This window comes from Labeo rohita, chromosome 12, assembly GCF_022985175.1.
Source record: "Labeo rohita strain BAU-BD-2019 chromosome 12, IGBB_LRoh.1.0, whole genome shotgun sequence".
NCBI lineage: Eukaryota > Metazoa > Chordata > Actinopteri > Cypriniformes > Cyprinidae > Labeo > Labeo rohita.
Window position 1 is genome coordinate 12,607,666 of NC_066880.1, and position 12,544 is coordinate 12,620,209.

General features: G+C 39.4%; 2 protein-coding genes across 2 annotated transcripts in view; one reads left to right on the plus strand and one right to left on the minus strand.

Annotated features, from left to right (window-relative positions):
• The window catches only part of uts2r2 (urotensin-2 receptor 2), a 25,736-nt gene extending 25,519 nt beyond the window's left edge, over nucleotides 1-217 (plus strand). Inside the window, exon 9 of the mRNA XM_051124896.1 lies at nucleotides 74-217. Within this exon, the coding sequence (XP_050980853.1) occupies nucleotides 74-210 (137 nt within the window). The 3' untranslated portion in view covers nucleotides 211-217. The remainder of the gene's footprint in view (nucleotides 1-73) is intronic.
• LOC127174452 (urotensin-2 receptor) lies at nucleotides 121-9,853 on the minus strand. Its single transcript, XM_051124895.1, has 2 exons — nucleotides 8,411-9,853; nucleotides 121-250 (listed from the first exon to the last, which is right to left on the minus strand). Exon 1 carries the CDS (start codon nucleotides 9,527-9,529, stop codon nucleotides 8,444-8,446), a length of 1,086 nt encoding a protein of 361 aa, XP_050980852.1. The 5' UTR covers nucleotides 9,530-9,853; the 3' UTR covers nucleotides 121-250; nucleotides 8,411-8,443.
• Nucleotides 9,854-12,544: the final 2,691 nt, after the last annotated feature.

Consider the following 12,544-nt stretch of genomic DNA (forward strand, 5'->3'; position numbering starts at 1 on the left):
CAAATGCAGTTTTTCAGCATGTCACTTGCCCTTTTTCTCTCTGTCATAGTCCATCTTCTTTCATCTCCTGCAGGTCGGGTGTCTTTCTTCTCATCCGGTTCTGAGAACCTCCATCATGTGGAGAAGGTCACTTGGGGTACGCGATACGCCATCACGGTGTCCTTCACATGCGACCCCAATTATGCCATTGATAACCCCTCCCTGCCGTAGGATCCACCCGGCTCTAAGGGGCGGATGAGTGACAGGAACCCTAGGGCGAACACACAGGAAAATGCTAAAGCAGCAGTCGGTTTCATGGCATAAAAAAACCTTCTTTTGCCCCGTTAGAAAAATGTTTGGTATTTTCTATGCTCAAATGGATTTTGTCTCCTTTATGTTTTTAATTTAAGTGGTGTTTTGTATTTTCAGGAGATTTACTTGAATTGCCGTCATTTTGAAGACACGCATATTGTGGGTTTAATGTTTGTTCTGAAGGTGCTTCTTTACAATTGAATTCTCTCTGTCCTGGCTGTGCTTTGCTCTTTGAAATCTTTTATATTATTATAGTTAAATCACTGTCTAGACAGGAGGCACAAGTGGGATAAGAGTACAGGTTTATGTAATGAAAACAAGAAGCTGGAAACCCAGTTGTCAAATATCTCTGTTTATGTCACCACCTGAAAAATGTTCTTTGTAGAATTGCTTTCAAAAACTACTTATGCTACTAATGAAACAGCAATGTATCAGATACCCAAAGAATATTTCATTCCTTCAGCCATGCATTCCTACTTGTGTAAGAGTTTAAAAAAAAGCGTTTTTGATATCTTTGATAAAAGTATTGTAATATTCCAAGAGAAAAGAAAAGTTTACTTTGTATGTCTTTTATTCTGAGGTCTTTTTAACTTTCCAGTGCCAAGTATAACATTTTGTATGAGCTTTTAGTAACACATTCTCTCCTTCAACAGTGTTAGTTTTAATTACAGTGACATTATGTGGTACAAGTCAAGTTCAGGCAGTCACAACACATTTGTTTTTGACACTTCGTTTTGAGATGTAACATCTAATTGGCTTCTGTTTACAGACCCATGGCCCAAAACTGAATGTTCGCTCTGTTGTGTGAGATGAAGTGAGATTTAGAACAGAAGGTTGTTACTTCTCATCTAAAGCATGGCTAACCATAAAAATCTTCTCAGTAGTTTGTCTTGCTATGAATCTTTTGAAAACCTGTGGTGAATCTAAGGGAACAAAACAAATCCGCTTGTTAATGCTTGTTATTTAAATGCACGCATCAGCTTTATTATAATAGGTAGAGAAGTCTGTTTGCTCTCTACTCATATGTGATGATTCATGAATTTTGTCTGATGCTTAATTTGCTGTTCCCGTTGCATCACCAATAGCTTAATTGCAAATCTCTGTTGGTCTGTAATGTTCCTTTTTTCAGCTACTAATTCATTCATGCTTTAGCTACTGCAAGGATGAATATTAACTAGTTTGCAAAGACTCTTTCTAAATGTATCATTTCAGTTTTATGCAAATCAAATAGGTTTTGCCAACAGCAATCAGAGTTTTGTGTCTCAGGGTAGATCACCTCAGCGACTAGGCTGAACCGTTGATTTATTGCCACTGTATACAATAGATTGAAATACAATCCGTCCATATCTTGGGGAGTTGCTTATTTATCTGTGATTTGCTTGAAAATGATGGGGTCGGATGCGTTGGTTGTGCGTCATGGGCATAAATGTGCTTGTTTGTTTTGAAAAATGGAGAGGATGTTCCCTCCTGTTCAAAAGTATGGGGTCAGTAAGATTTTTATTTTTTATGTTTTTGAAAGTATCTCTTAGGCTCATTAAAGGGATAGTTCACCCTAAAAGTTCTGTAATTAAGTTCTGTCATTAATTACTCACTCTCATCTCGTTCCAAGACCTTTGTTTATCTGCAGAACACAAATTCATTTTACCCCTGGAATTGGGCTACTTTAACATTGTTGCCACAGGATTTTTTTTGTCCATTGATTGCAGAGACCCCAATAAACGCATGCAAATTTTACTAGGGGAACCCCACCAAAAAACATGTATTTTACCCCTAAATGAGATTTTTACCGGGGGATCCCCCTGAAATACGATTGGGCTAGTTTTGAGTTGCAATTGGTTGTATTTTGTTGTGAAAACCTGCCAACCCTGACATCAAGGGTTGGCCCTTCAAGGCCCAGAAAGGTAGTAAGGACATCGTTAAAATAGTCCATGTGATATCAGTGGTTCAACCCTAATTTTATGAAGCTATGAGAATATTTTTTGTGCACAAACAAAACAAAAATATCGACTTTATTCAACAACTTCTTTTCTGTGTCAATCAAGCGCATAGCGCTGAAACCTTATTGTAATTGTTAGAATGGCCAAAGATCAGCAATCTTCATGTAAAACTGAACGTGCAGACCAAACCGTAAGTGGTAGAGACTTAAAACTTGGAGGGATGTAGTACTTACACTGCCGACAATGTGACCAAGGCTCACCCCAACTGGCCTGATGGGGCGCTACAGCGATCAAAATATGAAAATAGCTCATAAATCTTAAACCGTCAGTCGCAGACTCAAGTGTCTTATGTCGTTGGAATCCTTAGTTCATGCCAGACAAAACACATTAGATGGTGAGGCTGGCAAAATTTCCAGGTGTTTTGGATTTTTCAAAAAACCTACTTTTGTGAACTAGTCCTAGGTTTTTCGCCTGATCGGAACCAAACCAGTGCAGAAAGATTCTCTGGAGAGTGAAAATCAATAATTAAAAAAATTTTGAACTTTCCACGTGTTACGGAGTGACAGAAGCTTGAAGCGGGCGGATCCAAATACGAGCTTTTATTAAATAACAGAGGCAAAGACATGGTCATATACAGACTTGGAGTCGAATGGCAGACAGGTACAGCATAGGCAGGACATAAGAGTAGTCGATCAATGGCGAATGTAATCCAGGGGGCTAGGCAAAAGGGTAATCCAATACACATGCGAGAGATCCACAGGACAGGCAGGGAAACAGACTAAACGAAATGACCAGGCGAGAATACAAAACTCAGAAAAACTAGACAAAACACAGCAAACTAGGGAATGGCTCCGTAAAGATGCTAACACTAGGAGAGTGCTATACGCAACATACACAATACTCAGCGAATGGCAAGAGGAAGTCCGAGGCTTATATAGAGTCTCTGATTGGATGCAGCTGTGTGTGTGTAATCGGCGCAAAAGATGATGGGAAACGTAGTCCGGGGTGTGGTGCAACAGTCTGTGTAATGTGAAAGGCAAGGCAACCTCTGGTGGCAAGCAACATAGAATCGGCTTCCAGACGTTCCAAAGGGCAAACAGTCCAGGGAAGCGGCGGGGCAGGGGCCAGACAAAGTGAGGGTTGGAGGGCCAGGTCCATGAGGAGGACCTGGGGACTGAGGCAGGACTGGCAGAGCAGGGAACCAGGGTGGAACCAGCAGGACAGGCGAGGCTGAGGGCCACCAGAACAGGACAGACAGACCAGGAGCCCATTAGGGCGGAGCAGACGGAGCAGGAGCCCACCAGGGCGGAGCAGACGGAGCGGGAGCACACCAGGGCGGAGCAGACGGAGCAAGAGCCCTCCAGGGCAGAGCAGACAGAGCAAGAGCTCTCCAGGGCGGAGCAGGTGGAGCTGGAGCCCACCAGAGCAGAGCCGATGAAGCAAGGGCCCTCCAGGGTGCAACAGTCTGTGTAATGTGAATGGCAAGGCGACCTCTGGTGGCCAGCGGACTGGTGTTCAGGACCAGATTCATGACACCACTCACTGTCGCAAATTTGTCCTATCAACATGACAATCCCTGTGCATGGACTGGGTCCAAAGTGCCACAAGTGTCTATAAGGACATTTGTGTATCTCAAAAAAACATTGGCCGATGAAGTTTGAGCACTTATTAGACAGGGTTAACGGAGGCTGATTGGAACGAAACTCCATGGGCCTGTTTGACTCACGGCCTCAGAGGTCAAAGAAATAGGCCACTGGTGGTCCAGACTTACCTAAAACCCTTATAAAGCCTAAAGAAAAACTCAAAATTTCACGAAACCTGGTGTGCACATGCGGCAGGTGATTCTAAACAAGCATACAAAGTTTTAAGGAGGGACCACAGCTGGAGCTATAACAGTCATAAACATTAAAAAATAATAATATTTCTATGGTAAATTACTTGGATTTGCCAATAATGCTTTTTTAAATCGTTGATTTGGTGATTATGGGCTTGCTAAATAATGTCTTTTTTCATATATGCTTAAATGCCTTAAAGTGCTTGAACCCCAGCAATTGCAGCTTGCAGCTATATATTTTTTTTTCTTGTAGTTTCATAACATTATAGTTGAACCATTGATGTCACATGGACAATTTTAACAATGTCCTTACTATTCTGGGCCTTGAACGTGTTATTTTTGTTGCTGTCTGTGCAGTGTCATTTATACATTTTTGTCAGGATTCCTTAAATAAGAAAGCTTAAAAGAACAGCCCTTATTTAAAATGAATATTTGTGCAATGTAAAAGTATTACTTCCTTAAATAAATATGTAAAATCTTACTGACACCACATATGAATCAACATTTTGGCTAGATACTGTACATTTGCATAAGAGTATTCTTTAGGTTTATTTGCGTTGGTCCTGTTTTAACTCTGATATTGTAATCCTCTTAAGATCTTACTTAATCTCATTACATTCTTACATATTATCTAGTCCTAAAGATTAAAATTTGCCTGATTATTGGCAGCTGCTTGCGATGTTAAGGCAGATTTTCAAACTGAAGTGCAAGTGCACAGCTGATAAGTACAGAGAGGTTTTGCCAGTGGGTGTTTTGGATTTGAAGAACAGATGTTGCTAATTAAATGATACAACAAAATAAAGGATGGACACATTAGATCTTGTAGTTCGACCACAAGCAATTGGCAAGAATCTCTGGATTGATGGCTACAGTAACACAAGCTTCCCTCTGGCGATACGGTTTACACTTAAGTCATGCAATTTCCTATGACTACTCACTTGCAGAGCCCAACAAAAATACGTATGGCGAGATTGCGATTTATTTAATTTCTTGAAGAGAGTGATGAATAAGAAAAGAAATGTGTATCGTTTGACTGGCGCCTTCAATCTGCGGTTGTGCAATTTGTTATTAAACGGGCTTTGTTTAATATGAGTGCTTTCTCTACAGTGTCATTAAGTAAAGTGATACACTCTCTCTTGACTCAATTCTTCCACTTTTGAGCTAATCTTTCCATGATAAATGATGCTTGGAGTGTTTTGCCAGCATGAGGCTTGGCACTTAGAGCTACTTAAGAACACCCAGAAAGGTTTTGACCCCAGTCTGAGCATCAACAACTCTCTTGAGTTTGATCACTGCATGAAAACGTCAAAGCCCAGTTGTATGGCTTCTGTTCTTCTGTCTCCAGAGAAATAGAGACTGCAAGAATCATTTTTGTTCTTCCACATCCTTGGTTCTGCCAGAGGTAGATAGAGTGAGTGAATGTGTTTTTTCCACTCTACACAACTGAAGGACCGTTGAGTCCTTACTGACATTGAGAACCAAAATAGAACACGACAGGGGTTTGTTCTCTTAGTCGTCCAAATGGGTTATCTAAGCAACTGGCGTGTATAGTTCATCTTGATGTTACCGATCTGCAATGCCATTATGAATTTCCTTCTTATTAATAAATAATAAACATGAAGTCCACAGACTATCAGGATGACCTTTGTGGTAATTTCTCTCCTTTTCCTGGCAAGTTTGCGTGGTGTCTATTTTGTGCTAAGGATATCGAGCGTAAAGAATCGCTGTACCCACCTGCTATTTTTTCCTGTGTCAGTTTTTCCCAGAAATACGCCAGACTCATTGACTGAGCATAATGCATTAGTGCTTGAGGAACAGAGTTCAAATGCATGAATATGCATAGGCCAGTTTAGCCCTAAGCAGTGAATGCCACCATATGGAGTGGGAGTGATCTTTTTTGGAATTTGCAGATAATTTATTTCTTATGGTGTGTGCAATCACAGCTGAATGGACTAGTGATAAGTGAGCACTGTATTAGTGCACTAATGTCTCAGATTAGTGGACCATTTGTTGTTTTCTATTGTTAATTGTAGATTGGCTATATTAAATTCTCGCTGTGAGCTGACATCATTGTAAATGAATGTGTCAGTGTGTATTATTACAATGATATGGACCCCATGATGGATTTCAGAATAGGTTAATTAAATTTCATTTTCCAGTATTGTACATTTTTTGTTTTCATCATCCACATAATTGCAACTCTGTGGAAAATAACATATTTTTGTGATAAGATAGCTTTTTGAAATACTAGACATGCATATATGTGGGGAAAGTTACTCTTGGCACAATCAAATTTATTTATAGTTCTGATAACATGCTTTTCCATCTGGACTGTGATTGCAGCAATATTTTTATTCAATTTTCAATTTTATTCAAGTGAAGTTGTGGGCTGACTGTACCTATCATTGGTACAGCATTCAGCATTAAGTTGTCTACACATGTCAAAAGATCCAACTTTCCACTTCTGCAGTTGTAATTACAAATGTGTCGCATTCAAGTATTAGAAGGTCTGCGTATTATTTATGAAAATTTCTGGGTTTGTCATTTAATTTCAATGGAGGTATCAAGGCCTTGATATCCTGACAGTCCTACTTAGGTGTCACTTTTTTGAAAATGTTTCCTTCTACACTGGAGAAAAAATACTGTAGAAATAATTTTCACTCAGAAATTGCCGGTAAATTTCACAAAAGTATAAGTAGAAAGACTGAAATAGTATTTTCTTTATAATCTTTGTTTCATCTACACCTTTGAAAATTCTATCTATCTATCTATCTATCTGTCTATCTATCTCATTTTAAACAGTGTACAAGCACTGAAAGTCAACTGAAGGACATGACATGAGGTGTATTGGTCGAATCTGATTCAAGCAAATCTGGAAAATATAAATGAGTGAGTTGTTTGTGAATGGAGGCAAGCGTGTTTAATCACACATTTGTGACCCTGGACCACAAAACCAATGTTATGTAGCACAGGTGTATTTGTAGCAATAGCCAAAAAATACATCGTATGGGTCACAATTACCAGTTTTTCTTTTGTGACAAAAATCATTACGATATTAAGTAAAGATCATGTTCCATGAAGATATTTTGTAAATGTCCTACCATAAATACATCAAAACTTTTTTTTTGCACCCTCAGATTCCAAATTTTCAAATAGTTTTTTAAATAGTTCAGAATAGTTTAAATAGTTGTGTCTCAGCCAAATATGATGTATAAATCTCAGTTTAAAAAAACTGACTCCTGTGACTGGTTTTGTGGTCCAGGGTCACATTTAAAAGTAATTCTTCCACTGGGATAGTTTACTGCAAAGAAGTAAAATTTCTCAAAATTTCCTTTGTTACAACATTTGTTCTTTCATAATGATTAGGTCAAGGCCTAGATCAGCCTTCAAATGGATATTAATATCATGTGTGATGGTGTGGAAATTTAATATTATGTATAATCTTTGGCGTTTGTTATGATTAGCTAAATTTGAATGCTTAAAAATGAAGAAATGATTACTTGTGGATTAAAATCCATGTTTGGTAATGACATCTGGCAGACAATGTTATTAATAATAATATCTACACTCCAAACTGTCACCGTGCTGTCCTGTCGGATATCCCTTGTCATTTCTTCTTTTCTCATTTCAGTCATAAGAGGTTATTAGGTTAATTTATTTTTGGAGTGGAAGTGGGGAAATATTGTTTGTATAAAATTATTTTATGCAATGTCTGGTGTGATAGTAATGACAAGCAGTATTGAGGACGGTGATAAATAAACCAATAAACGTTTCTAGCTATTTCAAGCTATTTCAGCACACATTTAATAATTGTGACCCTGGACCACAAAACCAGTCTTAAGTCGCTGGGGTTTATTTGTAGCAATAGCCAAAAATACATTGTATGGGTCAAAATTATAGTTTTTTCTTTTATGCCAAAAATCAATAGGAAATTAAGTAAAGGTCATGTTCCATGAAGATATTTTGTAAATTTCCTACTGTAAATATATCAAAACTTAATTTTTCATTGCAAAGAACTTAATTTGGACAACTTTAAAGGCGATTTTCTCAATGTTTTGATTTTTTTGCACCCTCAGATTCCATGTACTGAAATAAGTGCATCTCGGCTAAATATTGCTCTATCCTAACAAACTATAAGTCGATTTATTCAGCTTTCAGATGATTTATAAAGCTCAATTTAGAAAAATTGACACTTATGACTGGTTTTGTGGTCCAGGGTCACAATTAGTAATTAAAGTGACAATAAAAACTGTGCATCTACTTTAATACATCCTTCAAATCTAGAATGGCCTGTTGTGAAAGTCACCGTTGGCCTGTAAAGCTCCACTAACTGAAGCACCATGCTTACCTTTCCACGAACGGGTTAAGCTTTCCAATGTCTTCACTGCATCACCTTTAACTGCGCCATGACAAGCGTCTCAGAGTTGAACTCAAACTGATTGCTGGATGACGCAGACTTTCCCCAAGAGTACAAGCTCGGTGGACGCTTTTTGAACGATGACGTGTAGCGGTAAAAACTCTTGTGGCGGTTTTTAAGATACTCCCGATAATTCTTGGTGAGGAGCGTGTAAAGAAACGGGTTGATGCAGCTGTTGCTGTAGGTCAGACTCGCCACGAGATAATTGATGCTCGTGTGCGTGTGCGAGGCGAGACTGAATGGCTTGTGATACAGGGGCACAAGTTGCCATATCCAAAAAGGCAGAAAACACGCCCAGAACACGAGCACGATAGTGAAAATCATTATCAAAACTTTCTGTTTGGGCGAGCGCTTGTTGCTTTTATTAATAGCCGACGTTTTTTGCGACTCTAGGTACGTCCTGGCTAGTTTTGTGTACAGGTAACCAATGACAAGTCCTGGCGCCATTATGCTAGTGCAGAACAGGACGGTCAGGTACAATTTGTACGCCTGGGGTGCCCAGGTGGGCGCGCACATCCTTTTCACCCCTCCATCTGCTGTTGTTTTAGTAGTCTGGTTAACCATGACCATCATGGGAAGAGTTAGGACGAGGGACAAAATCCAAACTCCCCACGCCATAGCTTTTCGGTAGCTCTTGGAGCGTTTCACTGTATCCAGCGGTTTAGTCACTGCCAGGTAGCGCTCCATGCACATCACTGTCAGAGTAAAGATACTCGCATGCATAGTTAACAGGTCCAGACTCAACAGTATCCTGCAGCCCACATCCCCGAAGTACCAGTCTTTCAGAAAGTACGTGCACACCACGAAAGGAATCGTGGAGAGGTAAAGAAGATCCGCCAGCGCCAGGTTGATGATGGAGATGTACATAGAAGTGGCGAAGCGTATGGAATGACACATGACTACCAGCGTGTAGACGTTTCCCGAAACTCCAACGATGTAAACCACCGACAGCAGCGTCCCGAAAGTCGATGTTATCACAAGCTCGTCCACCGAACCGGAGTTGCTGCTACGGGACGGACCGCTCACACTGCCAGACTTGTTGTAATTCATTGCGCTCGAGGTGAATGTGATGCTCTGCACGGGAACTTTATGCCAGGTGCGCCAGACCCCACATACTGTTTGGATATTTGACAGCTGTGTCTGAGCGCACTCGCCGGTGTCCGCAGCTCCTGACGTCAAACCGATGCTCCGCACTTGCCTTTTCGCCGCTAAATATTTTCGGAGAAAGTTTGGAGAGAGACATCTTGCATTTTATTTACATGTCTTTTTACTCATATACCCTTAATATTTAAAGGAATAAACAGCTGGTAAAAATGTACATAACGCAGAAATGTCACAAAAAATAAAAATAATATTCAATCACACAAATAATAATAATAATAATATTTGTCAGATCTTATTCTCTCAATTAGGGTTATAAATTTGTATTTTACTAATGACACCTGCTTTACGCACGGACACGTTCTGAAATCGTATTATTATGTCTATGCCTTCTCGATATTGTTATTATGGTGTGAAATATAAGCTATTTCTGAGTATTTTCCTCCTCTGCATTGGCGTGTGGCAAATGACGTTAACCCCATTACCACGGCGCGCCTGACCTTGGGTTATTCCCACAGATCTGCACCGTTCTCATAAACCTTTCCTGTGAAAATCTGGGCTGCAGAATAAAAATAACTAGGGAGCCATTGCCTGCTAAAATGAGACATTTAAGAGACAAATTACTTCCTTCTCACTCCAAACCACTCCAAACAGATCAAGTGCGTAGCTTGTATGCTTTTAACAGTCACTGCTGTGGAGCTTTTTTCTAGTTGTATTTAGCAAAAAAGAAAAACAAAAGTGTTAACGGGTCCAGACTCCAATTTGACGCTATCACTATATTAACATGTGTATCTGCCCTTACGAAAATTAACCATGGTTTTACTATGGGAAAAGTGTAGTAACCATGTTTTTTGGCATATTGATTACCATTTGTACAACCACAGTTTTACTACAAATACCATAGTTAGCACAGCAAAACCGTAGTTACAGTCACGTGAAAAAGTTAGGACACCCTATTGAATTTCATGGTTTTCTGTATCGGGACATAATAAAAAATTATCTGGTTCTTGGCAGGTCTTAAAATTTAGAAAATAAATCCTCAGGTAAACATCATCACATGTCATATCACACTGTGTCATTATTTATTTAACAATAATAAAGCCAATATGGAAAGGCCATGTGTGACAATGTTAGAACACCCTATGAGTCAGTTGCCTGTAGATCCACTTTTAGCAGTAATAACTTGAAGCATTCATTTTCTGTGTGACTTTATCAGTCTCTCACATCGTTCTGGAGGAATTTGGATCACTCTTCTTTTCAGCGTTGCTCCAGTTTATTGAGGTTTGTGGGCATTTGCTTATGCACAGCTCTCACCACAGCATTTAAGTCAGAATGAGCTCTAGACATGGACTGGGCTGTTGCAACACCTTGATTCTTTTCATCCATTCTGTTGTAGATTTGCTGGTGTGCTTGGGATCATTGTCCTGTTGCATGACCCAATTTTGGCCCAACTTTAGATGTCAGACAGATGCCCTCGCATTTGACTGTAGAATACTTTGATATACAGAGGAGTTCATGGATACTGTGAGGTGCCCAGGTCCTGTGGCTACAAAACAAGACCAAAATGATCAGCCCTCCTCCAGCATGTTTATCTTTTGGTATGAGGTGTTTGTGCTGATATGCTTTTTAGGTTTTCACCAAACTTGGTGCTGTGCATTATGGCCAAACATCTCCACTTCAGTCTCGTCTGTTCAAAGGATTATTCTGGAAGACTTGTGTTTTGTTCAGATGCAACTTTGCAGACCTAAACTGTGCTGCAATGCTGCAATGAAGCTTTCTTCTGCCAAGCCTTCCAAATGTGACATTTTCGTCGCATATTTTTCTGATGCCATTGTGATGAACTTTATCATTTAACATGTTAACTGAGGCCTGTAGAGTCTGTTGTGTAGTTCTTGGGTTGTCTGCCATTTCTCTGAGCTTTACATGGTCTGATCTTAGGGTGAATTTTCTGGGACGTCCACTCCTGGAAGGAGAGGTGTCTGTTTTAAATGTCTTCCACTTGTGAATAAACTTCAAATTGTTTGGAAATGGCTGTATTACTCTTCTCAGATTGATGGCAGCAACAATTGCTTCTCTAAGATGATTGCTGATGTCTTACCTCCTTGGCAATGTGTTAATGCACACCTGAAGGCTCCAGACCAGCAAACTGCCAAAACTTATGCTTTTATAGAGGCGCTCAGACTTGCTGATGATCATTTAATCAAAGGTATTTAATTAGCAGTGCTTGACTGTTATTTACCCTCTTAATTCCAATGTTAACAGTAAGGGGGTCCTAACTTTGTCACACATGGCTTTTCTATTTTGGCTTTATTTTTGTTCGGTGAATAATGACACGGTGCAATTTGTCATGTGTTGTTGTTCATCTGAGGTTTTATTTTCAAAATAAGACCAGCCAAGCACCTTTTTTTTTTTTTTAAATGATGTCCTGATACAGAAAACCATGGAATTCAATAGGGTGTCCTAACTTTTTCACATGACTGTAATTCGTAGTTACCGTGGTTTAACTATAGTAACCATGTTTTGTTTGTTTGGTTGTTTATAGTAAAACCATGGTTAATTTTGGTAAGGGTGTGCCATTTAAAAATCTGTTTTGTAAGAATATTTCTGCATGTCATCCACCTTTGAGTTTTACTCTGCAAAAAGCTTTGTTGTACTTAATTCAACAGTACAATTCAACATTACTGTAAAAAAACCTTTCATTAAAAATATGGTATTAGCTATTACACGGTTCATTGGGGTGATCAGCTGTGAACGGCTCTGATACCCATTCTGATGCCAACCGTTCATTCACAATGGAGTTCAAAACTGCTTGTGAATATTAATGACTGTCTCATTAAAAAGAACTGTTCCATAAGAGTCATTTGTTCGTGAATCAGACAAATGCGCACACTAGAGATTCAGTTGTGCTGTTGTACAAATACATTAGAATTAAAGCATGTTTGAAACTCCAAAGAATGAATATTC